Genomic DNA, 23,458 nt, shown 5'->3' on the forward strand with positions numbered 1-23,458 from the left:
TTTACCCCAACGTATTACCCCAAAGGCACAACTTACCCCGCACCAGGGGCAAGTTGTGCCACGAGACCACTTTTTTCCCAAAAGCTATATTTCTGAAACAATTTATTTCAGATCCAAAGTTATGGTTCTCAGGGATGCAGCACATCCTGAAATGTACATCTTTAAGTTGAAGGCATTACTGTCATGGCCTCACTTTAAAGTCACTTTGAGTAAAAACTGGCACAACTCACCCCACTTTCCCCTACTAAGATAGTGTATAACAGAACAAGATGCTTTCATTTTACAGCCCAACCTCATGATTCTAACCGATAAGCTCTCCGTTCTTAGATGGGATATGAAATTAATTTTAAAATTATATAAATATTGACTATTTATATTGTGCTATAAGTTTAATGATCTGTATACCCAAAGCCTTTAATGCCAGGTGTTGATATTGTATACTAGCATGTTTTACACTAGTCTTGTATATAGGTTGTTGATATAACTTAATTGTAACATATCTAAACTTTTACCAAAGGACTAAAAAGAACATTCATACCAGATCTGTCTGTGGAGTAAATGTGGGCTGCTGTAAAGTTATTTTAAGATTAAAAGCGTAATGTCTTAAACCAATGCAGCTGGTTATGGTAAAGCATGTACTTCCAAGTCTGTGTGTCTGTGTAAGTTTGATAATAATACTGCACTTGTGCCATCTGCTGGACACACACACACACACACACACACACACACACACACACAATCAACTCCAATGCTCATGATCATCGAATGAATCTCACTACAGTATTAGTGCATGCTATAGGACTTATAAAACGTTTATATTTAGTTATAAACGCACTTTAAAACATTAGTGCATACTAAAGTACACAATAATGCATCAATACATATATGTAAGAATTGAAATCAGCATAAAAAAACAAATACTACCACGATTTACAGTCTTCGATTACATTCACATTACAGTAATGCTAATGCAGACTGAGTATTATCTCAACGCAAAAAAAAACAATAATAACGCTTCTAAAAATGGGATAGATTTTCTTGATGTAAAACAGAATTTCTTGTTTATTTCTCTTGAATTTGAACTATGATTCTTCACAGGTTCTGTGAGATTCAGTCGAGTAACACACATTGATTGTTTTATTGCCACCAATCATAAAGAATATGAATAAGTCACTTTCTGTAAACAGTGTTGGGCTTCCGGGTGTTGAGCTTGGTCACCTGATCTACCGAGGCTCACAGCTGAAGCGCACTGAGATGAGCTTTGAAGAGAAAAGCATGAGGGTACTAGTTAAAGGCACGGTTTCCTTAACACAACTAGTTTTGCCAATCAGTTTTTAAAAGTCTATAATGAATAAGTTTGTTGCAGTCGAGTTCAGATAGTGTTGTTGCAGCATTATAAAAACAGCAAGACCACCACGGTTTAGTTGGAGTCAGTTTAATGTGTATAATGTAACAGAACATCTTTCCCTAACATTAGTCATTTAGATAAACATGTGAAACAGACTCTGCAAAGGTCAGTGGAAATCTGCTGGGATTTGGCAGTTTGGACGAGGAAAGTTGCCACCACTGGAGAAACCCAAAGTCAGACTTCAGAGTCGGTGTCGTGAAGCAGTTTCAGCTGAACTAGTCTTTCTTTTCTAAACCTGTTGATCTATCATGACCTGCGCTTTAAGTTTTGACCAGAAGAATGCAACTTTGACTCGCAAAATAGAGGGTGATAGAATATTTATCAACAAAAATATGCACATGTAAAAGTAGTGATTTTATTTTGTGCTGTAAATTTGCAGTGAAACTATGAAGTGTGAGATTTCTTTCTCATTTTAGTATTTCAAATAAATGTCAAATCATTTAAAAATTATATTACACACACTGATATGAGATTATTTTCTCATTTTAATATTTAAAAATAATTAAATTAAATGCAAATAATTTAAAATAAATGTGAAATAAACTTATTTAAAACTAAATGTATGAGATTTTATATATATATATATATATATATATATATTATTCATCCTGTGCCTCCAAATTGATATTTCCAGAGTTTAATGTGACAAATGTCAATACATAAATATCATGTGTTGTGTTTGTGTGAGAGTGACAATATTTAAAGTGATGCAAACAATAACAACAATCATATTAAAATGGCCTATTTCGAGAAAGAAAAAAGATCCACAGTTGAGCATATATGAAACTGCACACAGGTCTTCACATCATTGATTCTAGGCTACAAAACCTATTTAATAGCAATGCAAATCACAATTTCAGTGAATTTAAGGCTGAATCTCATAAAGATAGGTCGGATTTCATTTTGCCCCAAAATTAATTATATTCAACATAAAAACGCTTTTTTGACATTTTCTTTGACAAAAATATAATTTTGTGTTGATTTTGATGTCAATTTCTTGACATTTTTATGAGATGCACCTTTATGCATGATAATATTAATTTGGTGCTAATTTCTAATTAGTAATTGTATCAATGCAAATTTCATTCATCCGAAATGTGGATTTAAAGACAAAACTAAATGTTTACGGTGTAATAAACATGACTTGTTTTTTTTTAAAGCGTGTGTCTAAAACAGTGAAAAATCCAGTAATATTCCAGTTCATCCAGTAATTAGACTGTGCAAAACCACATCAGACCAAAAAGAGTTGATTGTGCTATTCACTTAGAACCGTTTAATTGAAAATAATCATCAGAAGAAGAAGAATTATAATAGCAATTTGTCTGTTTGTGAAGCCCACCACAGTCAAACCATGAAAGTCCGAACTGATAGAAACATCCGCGGTATAAAGTAAGCCCCGAACCGAGCGACTACACACCTCTGACACGTGTAAAGAAGGAGCTAAGCTCAATGAATACTGGGAAGCATAAATATTGAACATTGTGAGCATACACAAAAGCACCTCCGCTGGGGCTCTGGATGCTACAACAATCAGCACAAGTACAGTTAAGTTAAGTCATGCGAGTGCCACAGGTTTCAACGTCATACAAAAATGTAGGTACTTTAAAGCCGTGTGTGTGGGTGTGTGTGTGTGTGTGTGTACGTGCAGCATGTCGGAGTGTGGTTTCTGTTAAAGCAAACACATTCACGTCATCTTCCCTCTGAAAAGCATAATCAACAGTGATTCGATAGAAGCTACCAAATGATCTGGCACACTAGCTGCAGTAAAGGACACACTCCTAAAGTAGGTCAATATAAACAGATTTCCTTTTTTTTTTTTCCTGGTTTTCTTTGTTTTCCTTCTATCTCTTACCAACGAACATTAAAATCCGGTTGTGCTTGATAGACAAAACTAAAACTTTTTTATTCTAAAATATTTTCTTTATCTGGTTCTCCTCTCATCCCCTCTTGGAGATCGAGATCCAAACTTCCAGCTTTACAGCGAAATCCATCAGCGTCGTCTTCAAAAATATAGATTCTCAACCAGCGCATTAAAATAACTGTATCAGTTCTAGAAATCGGGTTGGATTCCTCTATCGTTCTCTAAAAACGCTGTCCTCCGTCGCCACCGTCGCCACAGTCTGACAGCCGTCACGTGTTCACCGACGGAAAGTTTGTTTTGGGAAAACTCCACTTGTTGTCAGGTGTCGTCACTGTTTCCTGTCCACCGGCTGCTTCAAACACAGTTCACTTCCTGCCGAGACGATTGGCAGGTTGTTGTCACGGTGATGGCCAATCAGGTGGCTTATGCTCTCAAATATGTGATCTTTCGTCCGAACCTTGAGGAGACATAAATTTGATTTGAAAGTTTAAGCACACAGGACTGAAAGAAATCAATACTTTTATTCGGCGTAGATTCACTCAATTGATCAAAAGTTGTGAAACGATGAATCGAATCCAAAATAAAAGTTTGTGTTTACATATTATATGTGTGTGTATTGTGTATAATTATTTTGTATATATAAATTCACACACGCATGTATATATTTGAGAAATATTTGCATTTATATACTGCATATACATTTTATATAATTTATATTATATATAAATAAATATTTTATATAGAAATAACAAATTTTTCTTAAATATATACATGCATGTGTGTGAATTTATATATACAAAATAATTATACACAGTACTCGCCTTTATTATCTAAACACAAACTTTTATTTTGGATTTGATTATTCGTTTCACAGCTCTAGTAACGATATTTATAATGTTACAAAAATATTGCTGTTTTTTAAACTTATGAAAGAATCCTTAAAAATGTATCACGGTTTGCACAAAAATATTCCACAGGACAACCGTTTTCAACATTGATCATAATCATAAATGTTTCTTGAGCAGCAAATCATCATATCAGACAGATTTCTGAAGGATCATGTGACACTGAAGACTGGAGTAATGATGCTGAAAATACAGCTTTGATCACAGGAATAAATTACGGTTTAAAACCTTAAAGTTAAAATGTTTTAGGATTTAGAAAAGTAAAATGAAGGTACACTGCAGTATTTCTATGACTGATTAAATCGATCATGTGACTCTAATGTGACTCATTTACTTCTTAAATTCATGTTCAACTTTTCACTCCAAATGTTGTACATTCAACTTCAATGTTTGATTGAACTACAAGCGAACCCAAAATAGACGCATTTTCTCTGGCGCTGAGACGTTTGAACACACTGCTTTCATGTGTGATATTTATAACATCAATGCTCAGAGCAGCCTTGTTATTTTTAAGAAATGCTATATATATATATCCATTTTTCAACTCATTCTCATGGATAAAATGACACTTTAGCAACATCTTTTACAGGCTTTATGGAATTAGTCAAATTAACTTTATATGAATAATAGATTTCACTGGTTCATTTAACCCATTATTAATCGACTAGTCGCTAATATCAATTGAATTACTGAAATATGTATGTAGGTGTTGTGGGGGTGGGTGGGAAGCATCAGAAAATGGTTTGAGTTTCAGGGCTGAGACAGTACATATGTAACATTACTTGCATTGTCCTACATTAAAGGATTAGTTCACTTTCAAAAAATGTTTGTCTTTCTTTCTTCAGTCGAAAAGAAATTAAGGTTTTTGAGGAAACCATTCCAGGATTTTTCTACACAGAATGGACTTCAATGGCAATCATCTATCCCAATGTTCAAAGAAGGTTCAAATGTCCGTCTCAATGCAGCTTCAAATTCACAATCCCAGTCGAGAAAGAAGGGTCTTATCCAGCGAAACGATCGGCCATTTTCTAAAAAAATACAATTTAAATACTTTTTAACCACAATTGTTGGTCTTGTGCTGGTCTGCGACGCGCCACGTATCACGTTGGAAAGGTCACGTTCACGTCATCTATACAAGTTATTTGTCTGTGTACTCCGGTTCAAAAAGGTCCTCCAACTTCAAAATTGTCCGACATCTTTGTTTTAATTTATTTTTCGTGACCTTTCCAACGACTTTCCTTTTTTTTTTTTTTTTTTTAAATGGCTGATCGTTTCGCTGGATAAGAACCTTATTTCTCGACTGGGATCGTGTCGAGACGTTGAAGCTGCATTAAGACGGACATGTGAAACTTCTTTGAACATTGGGATATTTGGTTGCCATTGAAGTCCATTCTGTGTAGAACATTCCTGGAATGTTTTCCTCAAAAAACGTAATTTCTTTTCGACTGAAGAAAGACATGGACATCTTGGATGACATCGGGGTGAGTAAATTATCAGCAAAAAATGTTTTGAAAGTGAACTTAATCCTTTAAACACACTGCCCGGCCAAAAACAAAAAGTTGCTGTTTGGATTTTGGAGTCTATGATTGGATCATTATTGCAGAGATTATTATGTTTATAGCATAATGTGTTCGTCAACAGTTCTTCTAAACCTAACTGATGGAGTGTGTAGCTTTTCATTTCTTAAACACACATGTATGAAGACATCCAGGATGACAATGTCAAGATTTGAGTCTTGATATTGTCATCCTGGAATATGGCCATCTTCAAACGTGTGTTTAAGAAATGAAAAGCTACACACTCCATAAGTTAGCGTTAGAAGAACTGTAGCCGAACATACAACATGCTGGCGACTTTTGTGTGTGCTGTGCAGTGTAGTAAACCATAATGAGCCTTTAAAAGATCAATTAAGTGCACATTTTGCACGTTAATGAAGTGGACGAGGCTAACCCTCATCGCCGCAGATATGCCTATAGAGAGAAATGCGCTGTACTGATTTAGCTTCCACACACACTCCACATGAACACTTGGAAATGCGCCTAATAATAGCACACGTTTATCTAGGTTAACGTCAGAGTGAGCAGCTAACGTTAGGCAACTACTAATATGTTAAAAAGTGATAAGTCAATGAATGTTTGGATTCCTGCCTGCCATAATTACCACATGGATCAGCCGTGTTAACGCTCTGTCCATCGGACTTTGCCACTTCCTGTGGAGTTTTTTATTTTCTGTGACCAACCAACTAATTAACATCTGGTCGACCAAGCCGACTAATATTTACAGTCAAACCAAAAATTATTCAGTCACCAGATATCATTTTTAGCAGAACACTTTAGTTCATATATGTATGTGAGGATAGCAAAATAAAGTAAACTGTGACATATTATACACAAAAATTGTTCATACAGTGACTACCAATAAAAATGTGGGACCAAAAATTATTCAGACACTTTGACCTGGCCATGTTTTGCTGAAGTGTTTTTTTCTTTACTTGCTAATGCGTCCTTTTTACACACAGACTGAACAAAACGAAGCATTGCTTGGTAATCGGTTGAGCTAAACTGGTATTATCTAATTGTGTAGTTAAATTTACCAGCTGACAGATATTCAACCTAATTAATTTATGAGACAGTCTAACAGAAGGATCAATCAATCCATCAAATCTTATTTGTAGAGCGCCTTACAACAGCCAAAAGGTGCACAAGGCGCTTTCCAGTAAAACATCAAAAGTCAACAATATATAAAAACATAAATGTACGTCGAGTCGGAGGCTACGTATTAAAAGCTTGTCTGAATAGATGTGTTTTCAGCTGTGATTTAAAAACACTCAACACGGTGATGCTTCGTAGGTGTGCTTGAAGTGCGTTCCACAGCTTTGGGCCCTGGACAGCAGATCACCTGCCTCCAAACTTTTTATATTTGAACTTGGGAATGACCAGAGAGGTGTGTTCAGAGGAGCGCAAAGTTCTGGCTGGTTGATAGACCGTTACTAATTCGGCGAGGATTAGGACAAAACCAGTGAAATATCAACTTATTTGATAACTCTGAGTTCTTGTCATATTTTATTACCATTTTCTAAACGACAGTGAATGAACTGTGCTGATGTGAGAAGTAGGGGTGGGCGATACGAGCAAAAATACATATCACGATGTTTTCCGATGTCCGGACGATATCGATATTATATTGCGATATGAGAAAAAAAATTCCACCTAAGTTAAATGACAGGAAAAATATGCATTTAAACACTAAATAACTAGAAAAAGGTGAGGGATTTCATTGGACATAGAAATGAAAACTCTTTTACAATTTCAATGGGGATAAAATGTTTACATGGTAGGCTACCTACAATTTCTGGTAAGCTATGGTTTTGTATTATTGCTAAGTAACCTGCTCTGTCTTGTCTGTCGGTCTCAGTGTCCTCTTTGCTTCGCGATTTTTCTGTGCGTGAGAAAATGGATGTGTGTGAAAGTGTGATGCGTTCACACCGGACGCGAATAGCGCGTCAGGCGCGAGTGATTTCAATGTTAAGTCAATGCAAAGACTTAAAAAATTCCCGTGGCGCGAGGAATGCGTTGGCAGCTCTGTTAAATCTCACGCGTTTGCAAATATGCGCGCTTTCTTGCTGTTGTGTTTAAGGAGGCGGGTTTGTGCTCTATTAACTTGGACTGTTACCATGCTCTCGGTGTTTGATTATTAATGCCTGTGCATCCCGCGAGTTGGACACAGTAGAGGAGAAGGTTAAACGTTCAGTACAGCCTCGATTCTGTGTCGTCATTAGTAGTGTTAAAAGTTGTAAAAGAGCACCAAATTGAACAAAACAATATAACTACAAATATTGAATTTATGAATATCAACGATATTCTCGGTATCGCAAAATCCATATCATGGCACAACATAATGCCGGTTGTCACGTTCATACCGGTATAGCGCCCACCCCTAGTGAGAAGTGTTGGTTTGACTGTAGGTGTGAGCCGTAGTTCTCACCGTTCCCTCTGGATCGACCAGCAGCAGGTGTTTGGCCAGGCCGTTGTGCATCCCCGTCAGCACGTATGACCCCGGGTTCGTGGCGCTCTTGCGCACCAGGAAGTCTCCGTCGTGGAGCAGCAGCTTCTCAGCCTGGCGCCGGCTCATCTCTCCGTGATACCACGCGTGGTCCTCCAGCTCCTCCTGGGCTCTCAGGGCGGCCGCGCGCATCAGCAGCGGACTGGAGTTATCCACGGACGCCGCTTTGTGTAGTTCTGAGGCTGGAGGAGCTGGAGACTGAGTCATGATGGCGTCCTCAAACGGCTCTGAGGGCGAGAATACACAAAACCTGTTATAAACCTGTTGATTTTGCTGCAAAATGTAACTTTATCTGCATACATACATACAGTAGATACTCACAGGCTACGTTCACACTGTCAGTTTTTGGGATTGACAACCACATTTACTTATCGAGATATGAAGGTAAATTAGTAGTTAAACTCGAGAGCACGTAGATGTGAATTTGAGAACTTGTACAATAAATATTCGTACTTGTACGCGAACATTTACACTCACAGCTCCGATGTGAAAACCTGTAAAATAAAAATCTGAACTTGAACGCTGAGATTTACACTCGCAGACAATAGTCACAAACCTGTATTCTGAATTTGAAGCTGCAGACAAGTAGTCACAAATGTGTAAAATGCCATTGACAAAGATACAACGACCGACACAAACTTGTAATACAAATTTGCACTTCTTCTAACATTCAAATTCGCAGTACAACCTCAAATTGGCACTTGCAACTTCTCAAATCTGTCACTGCAATTTCAAATTTCGCGCCTTGACTTTTGCTACTCTTTTCGCGATATATGAGGTGCAAAACTAACTTGTGCACTTGTAACTCAGTGGCGGCGAGAGAGAAAGGGGGGCGAGAGCGGATGGTGTTCAAACTAGCCGTTTTATTGGTTGGCGCCAAGCCAATGAAATGGGACTTCTATTGTACGCGATGATGTCACCAAACCCGACACTATCATGGGCTATATTATCAAACTCAGTGATCCAAAATTCAGTAAACACCATACTAAGTACAGGAAAGCAGATGAGATTTTTATTTGCTTATACGCGTTTAATTGTACGTTATTATTTTCCTTCCATAGAAAACCAAGAAAGCGCTTAATTTACATTTACTCATTTAGCAGACGCTTTTATCCAAAGCGACTTATGCATGAGAACAATAGAAGCAGTTAAACTAACAATAGGACAAAAATATGCAAGTGTGACGCTTGTTCTCAGTTTAATCTAATGCAGTAGGCTACGTACTTTTTTTTAGGCTTAATGGACCGACAGTTATAAAAAATAAATAAACATACACAATTCGTTAATAAAACAATGAATTAAACATACACATACATTATTAATAAAACACAAATTTGCTTTCTTTCGTCATATTCTGGGCTCATCTGCCTCCTGTGCATAGGCTAGTATGCATTATAAGTATGGTGTTCACTGAATTTTGGATCACTGAGTTTGATAATATCATTTATTTATTTTAATATCAGTGTGTAGTCATGCATTAAGCCATGATAGCGTTTCAGACAGAGCGTCCCTGAGGACGCGGGTTTCGTGACATCATCGCATACAATAGAAGTCCCATTTCATTGGCTTGGCGCCAACCAATAAAACGGCTAGTTTGAACACCATCCGCTCTCGCCCCCCTTTCTCTCTCGCCGCCACTGAGTTACAAGTGCACAAGTTAGTTTTGCACCTCATATATCGCGAAAAGAGTAGCAAAAGTCAAGGCGCGAAAATTGAAATTGCAGTGACAGATTTGAGAAGTTGCAAGTGCCAATTTGAGGTTGTACTGCGAATTTGAATGTTAGAAGAAGTGCAAATTTGTATTACAAGTTTGTGTCGGTCGTTGTATCTTTGTCAATGGCATTTTACACATTTGTGACTACTTGTCTGCAGCTTCAAATTCAGAATACAGGTTTGTGACTATTGTCTGCGAGTGCAAATCTCAGCGTTCAAGTTCAGATTTTTATTTTACAGGTTTTCACATCGGAGCTGTGAGTGTAAATGTTCGCGTACAAGTACGAATATTTATTGTACAAGTTCTCAAATTCACATCTACGTGCTCTCGAGTTTAACTACTAATTTACCTTCATATCGAGACTTCAGACATTCATGTGATGAAAGTCGAGTCGCTGTCGACTAGTCGCTGATGACGTCATTGATGAGCAAATAAGCCTGAACCTCGAGCTGAGACTCGAACACGGGTTGTCTTGTGCTCAGCTCTGGCATATTGACACCGCGCTCCTACACGACAGCTTATTCTGATCAGTTCTTTTGTCTTTGGGTCGTTTATATTTCTCACAGATTTCTGCTCGTTCTAAATCAGATTCAGATAAAGTGACATTACATTTATATGATTGCATTAGTGAGAGAGAGAGAGAGAGAGCGACTGCGAGTGAATTCTAGCTGGCAGCGTCTCTACTAAAAGTGAAGCTCTGGGTTTTAGTTACTAAGAAATATATGCTAGAACTTTTCAGATTCTAAGCTATTTTATTGATAAGTTTACAATATATTTCTGCAGTACTGAATGATTCTGTGTGTGCGCAATCTTCACGTGATGTGTGCGCTTCTGTCTGTGTGCACGTTACAATGTAGCAGCAGTTTAGAAAAGTGATTAACTTGCGTGTACAATAAAGTGTTTAAAACGTGCATGCATGTGATCAATTTTGAGCATCCAGATGGTTTAATCAAACACATCTTGTGCATTTATTTGTCATTTTAACTGTTTGGAAACGAAGTGGACTTCAAAGATGTATTATCCTGTTTCGCCCTCTATAGGCCATGAATGATCAGCGACTAATTGACGTCAAGCTTAAAGTGTCATGATGGCAGAGCATTAAAGATACAATATGTCATTTTTTTCACCGCTAGGGGTCGATAACCTCTTACAATAACAAAGGCCGATGGATCTAATAATGTTTATGGATGAGTGAATACATTGATGTTTTTATCATGACTGTGGTGTGAAGCAGGGCACGATTGCTAATAAGAGACATATCAGCGCCACACGGGAGTCCCGCGGATATAAAGGAATAAGGACATTTAATTCTACCGAACTACCCGCAAGTGCTGTATTAATACTCACACAGGTCAGTTTATTGGACGAATGAATCTTGTGAGGTAACGCAGCGCTGTCTCACTTGCTCTACACTATCAAACTAAACTGCATTTGAGTGTGTTGAAACTTATAATGTTATTGTGTTAGTTTGTTGGCTATATGAGACTAGCAGTAAGCTAGATCAACATTAGAATAACATACAGATCATATTCTAACATTTTATCATGTTGAACTAACATTGATTAGTTTTATGTACATTTGCTCACCTGTCTAATAAAGTACATGTAAGAGCGTCTCTGTCAAGTCAAAGTTTGTCACGGACGTGGAGCTCTCGGCGTCTCGAAAACGCCACGCTGATATTGATCCCCGTTTTAGTTCTCCTTTTGTCACAAAATCTGCTTGCCATGGTCCATAATGTTTGAACGAAACAACACCAGCGTGCAGCTAGACGTTACGCACTACGCAGTTGGCCACGTCTGTCGCCATGGTTATTATGGCAGTACGAGCGGATACCAGGGATAACGCGGATATTACGTCAGTGACAGGCGACAAGTGAACAGGGATTCTAGGACGGCCAATTATTTAAAATGGGAATTTCTCTGAAATGTTTAATCTTTGGGAACTTTTGGGATATTGTAAGTACACAACTGCAGGAAATATATCACACTGTGCAAGTGATTTTTGGATATTTTATTACAAAATTCTTACATATTGTACCTTTAAAGTCGACTAGTCTGTTAAACCCCTACTCTGTAGTTGTTGAAAGGAATGGCTGTGTTGTTCTCTGCTTTTCACCAAATCATTTGCACAATTTAAATTTTCTATCGGAAGCTATAGCAGCAACATTGACAGCTCCAGTCTCCGTGTCTCTTACTCATGTCAAAGAGGTCCTTCCTCGGGCTGTCTTTAGCTGTGCCCGAATCGGACGCCGCCTCCGACTCTCCCTGCAGGGCGGCCAACACCTGCGTGTCAATGTGCTGCGTGTTCACATACGTGGGGACTTCTCCTGCTTTAGGGGCTTGACCTTTGACCTCAGGGAGACTGTATATGTCACAGGACCCTAAATGAGAAGCACAGACAGAAAAACAAAGGAAGATATTTTTAAAAACAAAAACAAAACAGTGATCGCATTCTTTAAAATACCATCTATTGTGTCATACAGGTTTGCCACAAGGTTTTTAGGTGATCTGTCTCTTTAACTGTCTACATGTGAAAATAAAAGTGAACAGTACCTTGCTGGAAGAACATGGGTCGGCCCTGGTAGTATGTCTGGTCGACTCCAGCGCCCTGTGTGGACAGCATATGAGTTATCAACAACAATAATTCACATTCACTGACAGACAGGAAACAGAGTCCACACTACAGGAAGTCATTCACTAATGTCAACATTTATACAAGTTATTAACAAGCAGATCATGTGGAATGTGAGTTGTTGTTTTTAAGTAATACTGTACAGACAACTGTAACTCAAGTAATTTTCTTATGTTAAGTTGTTATTTTATTTCTATTCATTTATCTGTTATTTGACTTTAATTATTATACATTTTGGAGTGGGAAAGTTGGAATAGTTCTGCATTTTGTGTTGTTGGTTTCGGTATTTTAACTATATTTAATATTTACATATTTATTATTTGAATAGAATTATTATATATGTTGGAGGGGGACAGTTGGAATTGTTCTGTATTTTGTGTTACTGGTTTCGATATTATAAAAATATTTAATGTTTATTTTTTTATTTTTTTTATTAAGTTATTATATATTTTGGAGTGGGACAGTTGGAATTGTTCCAAATTTTGTGTTGTTTCTTTTGATATTATAACAAAATATAATATTTATTTATTTTACTTTTAATTATTATACATGTTGGAGTGGGAAAGTTGAAATTGTTCTGTACTTTGTGTTGCTGGTTTCGATATTATAACAATATTTAATGTTTATTTTTTTTTATTTTTTTATTAAATTATTATATATTTTGGAGTGGGACAGTTGGAATTGTTCTATATTTTGTGTTGTTTCTTTTAATATTTTAACAAAATATAATATTTATTTTAATTGAATTATCATATCTGTTGGAGGGGGAAAGTTGGAATTGTTTTGTATTTTGTGTCAGTCATTTCAATATTATAACAAAATTGTATAAAAATCTTATTACCATTAATATCAGATATGTTTGGTTCCCTCAATTTAAAATAGTCCCTCGATTCATTTTAGTGACCTGATTTCTTTTATCAACAGAATTACTATGTTTTATGGACACTTTATCATAGCATAATCCTTTACTCTCAGTATTTACTTAAACACATGTACTGCATTTACAGAACGAACTGAGCCTGAGTGACTATTGATCCCCGGTCAGGTCACTTCCTGTCAGCTGGTATAAACAGTGTGTGTGAGTGATCAGTGCTGCAGACCTGGCTGCTGTCTTGCGTCTGATTGGTCAGTCTAGCATCAATGAATCCTCCTGGTGGCGGCATCTTGCCGGGAATGCTGTTGTAGTAGTGATGATCGGCGGACTCCTCCCCTTCCTCTGTCCACGGGGGCTCGTCCGTACTCATAACCCTGAAGAGAGGACAAATGAGATGTAGACGCAGCCTCCGGCTCAGAGTCCTGAAGGTGTTTGTGTGGACTCACTTGTCGTGCATGGATGAGGGTTTGCTGGATGGACACTGCAAGTAGAGCTGAAAGCGCAGGTCGAACGCCTGACCGATCGTGCTGATCACATCCTGAGCCAGACCGTCGGAGCACTCCAGAATATGACATGCTAGAAATCAACACACAGTCAGGATGAATCTCACCAAACCTGTCAAGAACATGTATGGCTCATATTTCACACCACAAACCAAAAAAACTAAAACATTAGCAATTTAATGACAATAGCACATTTAACCCTCTAAATTCTCATTAGTTTAGTCTGAAAAAATACTGCTTTTTAAATTGTGATGCTTTTGTACATCATGGTAGCATTTTTGTACAATATATTCATTTTAAAATAATTGTATTTAATTATATTTTTGTAAAAATACTATTACAAGAACATACCTATATATATATATATATATATATATATATATATATATATATATATATATATATATATATATATATATATATATATATATATTAGGGGTGTAACGATACCTTCATTTCACGATTCGATATATATCACGATACTGAACTCACGATACAATATTATTGCGATACTCCCAAGACATATGATAAAAGGTTAACAAAAAATGTACTGTTGATTAAAATGCTAACTTTGATATTACATTGTGGGTTTAAATGAACAGGTTTGGACTTGGTGCTTGTAATTCAAGGACAATGGTGACACCAGAATAAAAATATTCATGATTCTGAAGCTGACCATTGCATTATTATACATTATCATCAACATTATATAGTAGTTTAATGTAGTACTGACACTAAAACTCTGAAAACATGATTTTTTTCTTATACAGTAATTTCTATTTTGGGTGAACTATCCACGATACATATTGTCACTATCCACGATACGTATTGTTGCATTTTTGTATTGCGATATATTGTGGCACGATATATTGTTACACCCCTAATATATATATATCAAGCCTTTTTAATTTTTTAAATATTTACTCGAATTCCAACTGATATTTTTATTTTATTTTATATATATATTTCAATAATTTAACAACACATTTGCATGTTCACGGTTCTCTGATGTCAGTTAATTGTCATATGGCATGCAAGTAAACAAAAAATATTTAATCTTTCTTAGTACGGTAAGCGTTTTATTTTGAAATGATTATTTCAAGTTTAAACTTTTTATGATTTATAATTAATAATTAAGCCAATAGTTATGAAATGAATTAGCTTTTCATGTACTGACAAACCACCTGCAGTTCTTTCAACTCCAACGAGTTTGGGAAACCCTGCATTATTATGATAATGAAAATTTGGAGTGAAAATGTGTTTAATTGTCAGAAAACAGTCTTCATTGTCCTTATGCAAATAAAATTTCTAAATTTACTTCTTTTAATTTTAGGGAGAACTGTGACATGAACGTTTTTTATTCATCAAAATACATGAAACGCACAAATTAAGCAACCATCAATCTGACATACAGCTACACACACACACACACAAGCATAAGACACGCACGCACGCTGAAGTTTTAGATATCAGCAGATGGCGATTTGCTGACTCACTCCGCTGTGAAGTGTTCATTACAGGATCTTTCCTCTGACAATATCAAAAATGCATTAGAAAGTACAACGAGAGTTTAAAAACGTGGCCTCTGCGCTGACAGGAAGTTAAAAGATCCATGAAATGAAAAGAGAGGAAGATATAACAGCCACAGAAATTGATTTTTCGATGCTAAATGCAGCCGTGGCGGACTGATCAATCACGCTTGTTTGTGGATGTAGCGCTACAGGGCGGCCCAGTGTGGGAAACACAATGAAATGGCCCTCAGGAGCCGTAGAGCTAAAACTGTGGTTGATCAACAAGAGCATCGCCAACTCTGCACCAACCATCATTGTGAATGTTATGGAACTATTATGAAATTAGTTAAAGGGGAACTGTCGCCAAAATGCAACCTAGGGTCTTTTTGTTAATCTACCCGAGTCAAACTTTCATTTAAAAGCATAATTAGAATGGAAACGGCACTTTTAAGTTTGACTGTATTTTCGTTTTCGGTCAAATTGCCTTTTGAATGGGAGTGCATGGGGCACTTATATGATAGCATCAAAAATCGCTATTTTTTAAACACTAATGCGGCTCGACACAACATGAAACTGTGCTGGAAGTGTCACCAGCGGCTCTACACATGAACTCCAGCATTGACTACATTGTTTATGTACACAGAGTTTACTAAAAAAATAAGATTTTGAACAACTCACTGTAGCTGTGTGTCCGCCGGTATTTTGTCAGTCAAAAGTAGTCGATCTCCGAATGCAACTTCACAGGGAGGAGAGTAAAGATGGAAAGCTCCTAAAGCTTAGTTCCATATAAATTCGTTGATAATTCGTTTTTTTGTCGTTAGTGAAAATCAATATTGACCTTGTATTTGAAAAAGGATCCTCATATAAGAAACAATAGACCAACGCTACTTTTGCGTCATCGAAGGGTAACGGCCCTTTTTGGGGGAAGACAAACGGATTCCCCTGAGAACAAAACTCGCTTTAAGTTTCTTGATAGCAAAAATGGCACAAACATACACACTCTCTTTGCCGGCCGAGGACCGTGAGCGGTATTTTAAGAAGCTACTGGATATGAGGATACAGAGGTGTCCCTTTGAAATGGTCAAAAACTGGATTAATGACCCCACGCAGTGGCCAAATATGGACTATTCAGACATCTACCACTATCTCGTGGAATCACCAAGTAAGTAGCCTATTTTTTTGTCATTAACACACTCACAGTATGACAAACTAGACGATGAGGCCATGTCTAGAGGAGTCGGTGGTTTACTTGGATCATATTTCACTTGATTTAAGCTATTGACATAGTTTGTTAAATACCGCTCACGGTCCTCGGCCGGCAAAGAGAGTGTGTATGTTTGTGCCATTTTTGCTATCAAGAAACTTTGCAGATCTAGAGCGAGTTCTGTTCTGATTCGGAGATCGACTATTTTTGACTGACAACATACCGGCGGACACACAGCTACAGTGAGTTGTTCAAAATCTTTCTTTTTAGAAAACTGTGTACGTAAACAATGTAGTCAATGCTGGAGTTCATGTGTAGAGCCGCTGGTGACACTTCAAGCACAGTTTCATGTTGTGTCGAGCCGCATTAGTGTTTTAAAAATAGCGATTTTTGATGCTATCATATAAGTGCCCCATGCACTCCCATTCAAAAGGCAATTTGACCGAAAACTAAAATATGGTCAAACTTAAAAGTGCCGTTTCCATTCTAATTATGCTTTTAAAACTAAAGTTTGTCTCGGGTAGATTAATAAAAAGACCCTAGGTTGCATTTGGTCGACAGTTCCCCTTTAAAGGTGATAATTAATGTGCTACTGGTCAAACGGGTAGTTCTGTTCTGAGGTTGACAGGTCACACACTCTCAAACAAACATAAGAAGGGATTACTTGTCTCAAACATTAACATGGATATCTGAAAGTATTTTAACATCCACAAAAAAATCATGAGCAAAGGAAAAGACAGGAGTAATACCTCTCCGGTTAACAGGATCTTTCGCTACATAAGCAACGTAATCAGTCGTGTCCTGTTGACGGAAGACAGAGAAAATGATTCAGACCGAAAGTGAGCTAATGCTTTTATGAGCATGTTTCTTTAAAGCTGTCATATAACGGAGAACTGGATATTTCTTGCTCTATTGAAATAGGAGTTTGATGTATATCTCATCCCCTCCCCAGCGCAGAATGAAACTAAACTGCAAATTGTCAATTGTCATGATTATGACATCATATCTATGAGCTCACTCACATTTGACCGCCCACATTTACGCATTAAAAATGGAAACATTTAAAATTAATTTAAAATATCATGATTATGACAAGAACTCATTAAAACATGAGCTCCCACATTTACATACTAAAAAACAAAAAAGTGACTTAATAAAAATGTCATTGTGACATATCTATGAGTTAATTCACATTCACGCATTAAAAATGGCAAAAATGTCGAATTTATAAAAAAAATATGATTATGACATCACGATTATGAGCGAATTAACATATGACCCACATTAACATATCAATATTTATTCAATATTCAGCAACTTGATAAACGACTAGTATTCAGAGACTAGCCAGTCATGAGGTCATTTACAAAAAGAAGTCTTAAAGGGGCGGAAAATAGTCATTAAAAGCTAAACACCTTCATTTTCCCCCCCGAGCGCTCTGAGATTTGCCATAAAGTGTCGTGAGACTGAACGTCAGCTGAAGAATGAATCATTGGTGTGATGTTGTGAAGTCTTACCGGATCTCCACCGGAGGCAAAGGATATGGACTGCATGTGATGATTGGCTATTATCTGTGGAAACAGGAAGGAGCATCATTTATCTGCAATACAACACTTCATCGAGAGACGGGGAGAGAGAGAGAGAGAGAGAGAGAGGGAGAGAGAGAGGGGGAGAGAGAGAGAGAGAGAGAGAGAGAGAGAGAGAGAGAGAGAGAGAGGGGGAGAGAGAGGGGGAGAGAGAGAGAGAGAGAGGGGGAGAGAGAGAGAGAGAGAGAGAGGGGGAGAGAGAGAGAGAGAGAGAGAGGAGAGAGAGAGAGAGAGAGAGAGAGAGAGAGAGAGAGAGAGAGAGAGAGAGAGGGGGGGGGGAGGAGAGAGAGAGAGAGAGAGAGAGAGAGAGAGAGAGAGAGAGAAGAGAGAGAGAGAGAGGGAGAGAGAGAGGGAGAGAGAGAGAGAGAGAGAGAGTTTTAATTTGGAAAAAAGCCTATTACAATTTTTCACATGAAACATTTACCTTTTATACCACAAGTAACAACAACAACAACAACAACAACAACAAAAAATCCCTTTTCTACATTAGTAAAAGAGAAAAAACCGAGCACAGAGCCTCATTCTTGCACCATTTAATTTCAATGAGTATTCTGGATTTAACTGTGGCTAAACACAGTTTATTAATATCTTGATCTGCACCGATGTCCATCTTGTTTGCTCTACTCGTATAGATGTGTGTTTTTGCACCTGTTTGGAGTCCGGTGTCATCAGGTTTAAACTGCTGGTGGAGATGTTGAGATTGATACTCATGCCAGCGAACTGCAGGTTACTCTTGCCCAAAATACTGGAGAGAAGTTTCGAGGGAGTCTGAAAGAGAGAGCGACACATTCAGGCTATATCCTTCTTAATTGTTTCTTAGTTTCCTTATTGCAATATGTGGTGATCGCTAACTTCTTACACCGGAAGTGACAAAGCGACCGCGGCAAATCCATTCGTCGTTGCTGTCAGAAGTTGCATTTGAAATACGTCAGAAATAGGCACACCACACCGTGATTATAATGTTATCGTGTGGCGCCGGCGCGTCTGGTGTTGAGGCGGTGTTAGACTCCTTGAGCATTATTTGTCCTGCATTGTGTAATTGCTTCATCCACAGTGAAATATCCAAAAATCATGTCCCACATAAGATGACATATGTTCGGAGTTATTATTTGATTTGATGTTTCAATATTTCATATTTTATAAGTTTTTATTATACATTTTTATTTAAATATATTCTGAATGATTCAGGGTTATTATAGTTCACTAAAACTAAAACCATAAAAACATTATTTTGTTGTTGTTTGACTTTGAAATAAAAAATGTTAACAAAATTTTTTTTACAAGTACTAAAATAACTAAAACTGAAATAAAAATTATAAGAACTAGACATATAAAAAAAAAAAAAAAAAACTTTAAAAAAATGACAAAAACACCATTAAAATTTTAACTAAAATGAAAATGAAAAAAATTAATCTGATTATTAATAAAAACTACAATAGTATCTCATTGTATAATAACACTGGAATTATATAGATTTTTAATTTATTTCATGTTAATTTGATTTATTGTTATTATAAATTTTTATTTAAATATGTTCTGAATTGTTATTTTATTTTTTATATTTATTTAATATTTGATTAATTTTAATCATATTGATATTCCATTTGTACTATTACTTTAATTTATTTTACTAATTGCCTATTAAAATGCGCTTTTTTAAATTAATTACAATTTTATTCACTCCAGTCTTCATTCATATTACTTAATGGAGGAAGAAAAGAAAAGAAAAAAAAAGAAAAAAAACATGAATTGCATCATTCTGTGTTTGTGTGCTGAACTGATCCTATGTGGCTTCATTAAATCAGGACATACAGCACAGCACGCTTTAAAGGTTCCCTAAAATCCACACACACACGTCTGTTCATCTGAAAGCGGACACGTCCCTTTCCACGGCTGCAACACACACACACACACACACACACACACACACACACACACACACACACACACACACACACACACACACACACACACACACACACACACACACACACACACACACACACACACACACACACACACACACACACACACACACACACACACACACACACACACACACACACACACACAGCAGGAGGCCTGATTACTGCTGCTCAGCACAGAATGAGTCACCGTGCTAACAGTATGCCCACACACACACACACACACACACACACACACACACACACTGCAGCATGCCGCTTCTCTTTCTCCAGCCTTTATTTGATCTCTAACTGTCTTTATCTCACTCCAAACCTTCTGATGCCCCGCTTTTGGTCTTTTAATTTTTGTTGCATGTTATCTTTCCTGATCTGCATCTATAACCTCCTGTCCACTTCCTGTTGTCATGTACAATAATCTAAACTTTGTCTCTGGTATGTAATTCAGTTTGCTTCATCCTGACATGCCTTTAACATCATGTTTGCACCAACAACATATTATCTGAAAACTGAACATTTCCTAAGACAACACTGGGAATAAGCCGGCTCAGACTGAACCTGTGCTGATCTTTCAGGGAAAATATGCAGAATTACGTGGAATAGATTAAGAAATGTTATGCGCTGAGAGAACTACACTCTTACTGCTGATAAAAGCATCATCAAATTTGCAAAAAATACTTCATAATTGTAACTCAAAGGAACCAGACTGCTGGAGTGCAACAGCGGCCGCCCACTTTTTCAGCTGCGTTGGTTACGCAAGTTTTTTTTTCTCCCATAGGGATTTCAAAACTTTGATTTGAAGCAAAAAAAAAGTATTTAAAAATCAGACAAAAACACAAAGGCACAAGACTGTACTGTACGGCTTTAGGGAGGGAAAGAACTACAATCCCATGAAGCATTGCGAACAGCATAATCGAATTAAAAATGATGGAGAAATATAAAACTACTACTTTAAAAATGTTGAGCATATATATATAAATTTATTGCAAAATATGCTCAAATATTTAAGTATTTTAAAAGAGTAGGGACTAGTGATCTTTTGGCGTTATTGGCATGGTCAGTAGAGCATCATGGGTAATGTAGTTTTTCCACCACAAATTCCGCTGTTAAACATGATTATTTTAAAACTAAGTTGAAATAATGTGGGCTAACGCCTTCAATAGAAGCAGATAGCATTGATTATTGCCCTCATAGCTCACTGTACGGCTGTCTTTTAAACTTTAATCGTTCAAAATAAATGTTCCTATGGAGAATATGAGTTGTTACTTCTTTGAAACTGAATGGATTGCAGTTTAATCTTATTTAGTTATCTTCTTTAACATGTCCACACATTCTCTCCTCACAAAGCATCTCTCTTTTCTCTCGTTCTACCTTTCTCTTGCGCAGAGCTCCTTTGGCACCAGGGACGGCTTCACACACCAGACTGATCGCCTCCCTGTGGAGAGAAATTACACAAAATATAAAGACATGAGTAAGAGTAAGTAAGTAGAGAGAGAGCAAACTGTAATGATGCTCTGTGAAAACAGTCCGACGGGAGCCACCGCAAACCTGTTCATTCTGGGATACATTTGATCGGTTTCTGTCAATCCGGCCTGGTTTTCAATAGCAGACGCCACTGGTTGATATTAAATAATGCAAATATAAATAATAATACATAATAAATAATAAAAAACTATAAACAAACTATAAAATTATATAAATGTATATATACTCATATATAAAAAAAATATAATATTTAATATATATATATATATATATATATATATATATATATATATATATATAATGCTACAAATACTATATATAAACAAACTATAAAATTATATAAATGTATATATACTTATATATAAAAAAATAGAAATAAATATCATATTTTATATATATATATAAAAAGAAATGCCAAAAATATACTATTTTTGATAAGTACACTGTTGATAAATAATAATAATATTATAAATATAATAATTATATAAACAAAAAACCTATATAAAACTCGCATAATAAAAAAATATAATAAATATATTTGCTAAAAAGAATATATATTGATAAGGTTAAAAAAATTCAAAAATGTTCACATTTAAGACAAAATAAATAAAATAAATCATAAATTATACCAGAATTTTGTATAAAGAAAATTAAGCCTATTTAAGACCAAAAATATTATTTTGCACAATGACATTATTTTCAGAGCAATTAAGCACATCTCTAACCATTTTCCTATTTCTGTCATGCGTTCTGACAAGTTGCTTTAAATAATTTTCAACTTATCTGCTAAATGCTCAAATTAATGCTGATTTTCATGAGACACTCATTACTGTAGAACATTTAAGTTAAATTTATTCAATTAAATTTAATGCAATGCAACAAATACTACAATGATGTATAAGTACTTTACTTTATATCATTTTTGTATTATAGTAACGAAATTGGGATTTTAAAAATGACAGTAATGAGAATTTTTCTGGACATGTTCTCGACACATTTGATGAGATGTTTTACAAAAGGCACAATAAATATGACCTATAACGGTCCTCTTTGCAGTTTTTGGACCCGTCTTTGTGTCCGGCGAGCGGTGGGGAATGTATTGTGTGTTCGTGCGAGCGCTACAGCAGAGAGAGCAGGAAGCCAGGCAGAAAAGAGGATATGACATGTCATCTCCAGCGTCTGTATGAGGATCGGCCCACACAGCCCAGCGCTCAATAAACAAGCAGCGTCCGCTGGGATCCGATCTGCTGCCTCTACACTAATGTTACGCAATGACTCATCAGCGGCACACATGGATGGGTTACATTCACATCTCACGCGCTCATTTTAGCAACAATAAATGAGTGTTTGGCAGCGGGTGCAAATAAAGAGAAAAAAATCAAACATAAAAGTGCCATAAAAGAGCTGATAACAGTCACGTAACGCCACACGGGAGCCATTAACTGTGATGTAACCGTTAAAGCAACTAAAAAGCAGCGTACAAAAGCCATTAGCGGTGATTTAGTAGCAAAACAACAAAAACATAAATATTTATAAATACATAAACATAAGAAAAATAATATAAAAGAGAAAACTACCGGTAAACATTACAAACTCTCCCCCTTCTATTGTCTTCAATAGATGTGATTCTGAGAAACTAGTCGAATAATCAATACCTTAGGTCGTGTTTCATAGTCAAAAAATAAAACAATATAATGATGCAGTCTTTTTTGTCAATCTTTTTACATAATCTTATTTATAAAATAAATAAATCACACAATAAAATATATTTAAAAAGCAAGGAAAATTAGTG

General features: G+C 36.4%; 1 protein-coding gene across 4 annotated transcripts in view; it reads right to left on the bottom strand.

Moving 5' to 3' along the window:
- Window positions 1-3,245: 3,245 nt before the first annotated feature.
- shc3 (SHC (Src homology 2 domain containing) transforming protein 3) overlaps window positions 3,246-23,458 on the bottom strand; it is a 36,931-nt gene continuing 16,718 nt past the window's right edge. For all 4 annotated transcript variants that reach the window (XM_079586394.1, XM_079586395.1, XM_079586392.1 and 1 more), the window contains 10 exons: window positions 21,553-21,616; window positions 18,908-19,027; window positions 18,191-18,244; window positions 17,423-17,474; window positions 13,902-14,031; window positions 13,682-13,829; window positions 12,503-12,557; window positions 12,145-12,330; window positions 8,159-8,463; window positions 3,246-3,726 (listed from right to left, as the gene is read on the bottom strand). In XM_079586394.1, the coding sequence (XP_079442520.1) occupies window positions 3,598-3,726; window positions 8,159-8,463; window positions 12,145-12,330; window positions 12,503-12,557; window positions 13,682-13,829; window positions 13,902-14,031; window positions 17,423-17,474; window positions 18,191-18,244; window positions 18,908-19,027; window positions 21,553-21,616 (1,243 nt within the window). In that variant the 3' untranslated portion in view covers window positions 3,246-3,597. The remainder of the gene's footprint in view (window positions 3,727-8,158; window positions 8,464-12,144; window positions 12,331-12,502; window positions 12,558-13,681; window positions 13,830-13,901; window positions 14,032-17,422; window positions 17,475-18,190; window positions 18,245-18,907; window positions 19,028-21,552; window positions 21,617-23,458) is intronic.

The sequence above is a fragment of the Phoxinus phoxinus genome, assembly GCF_949152265.1.
Source record: "Phoxinus phoxinus genome assembly, chromosome: 17".
NCBI lineage: Eukaryota > Metazoa > Chordata > Actinopteri > Cypriniformes > Leuciscidae > Phoxinus > Phoxinus phoxinus.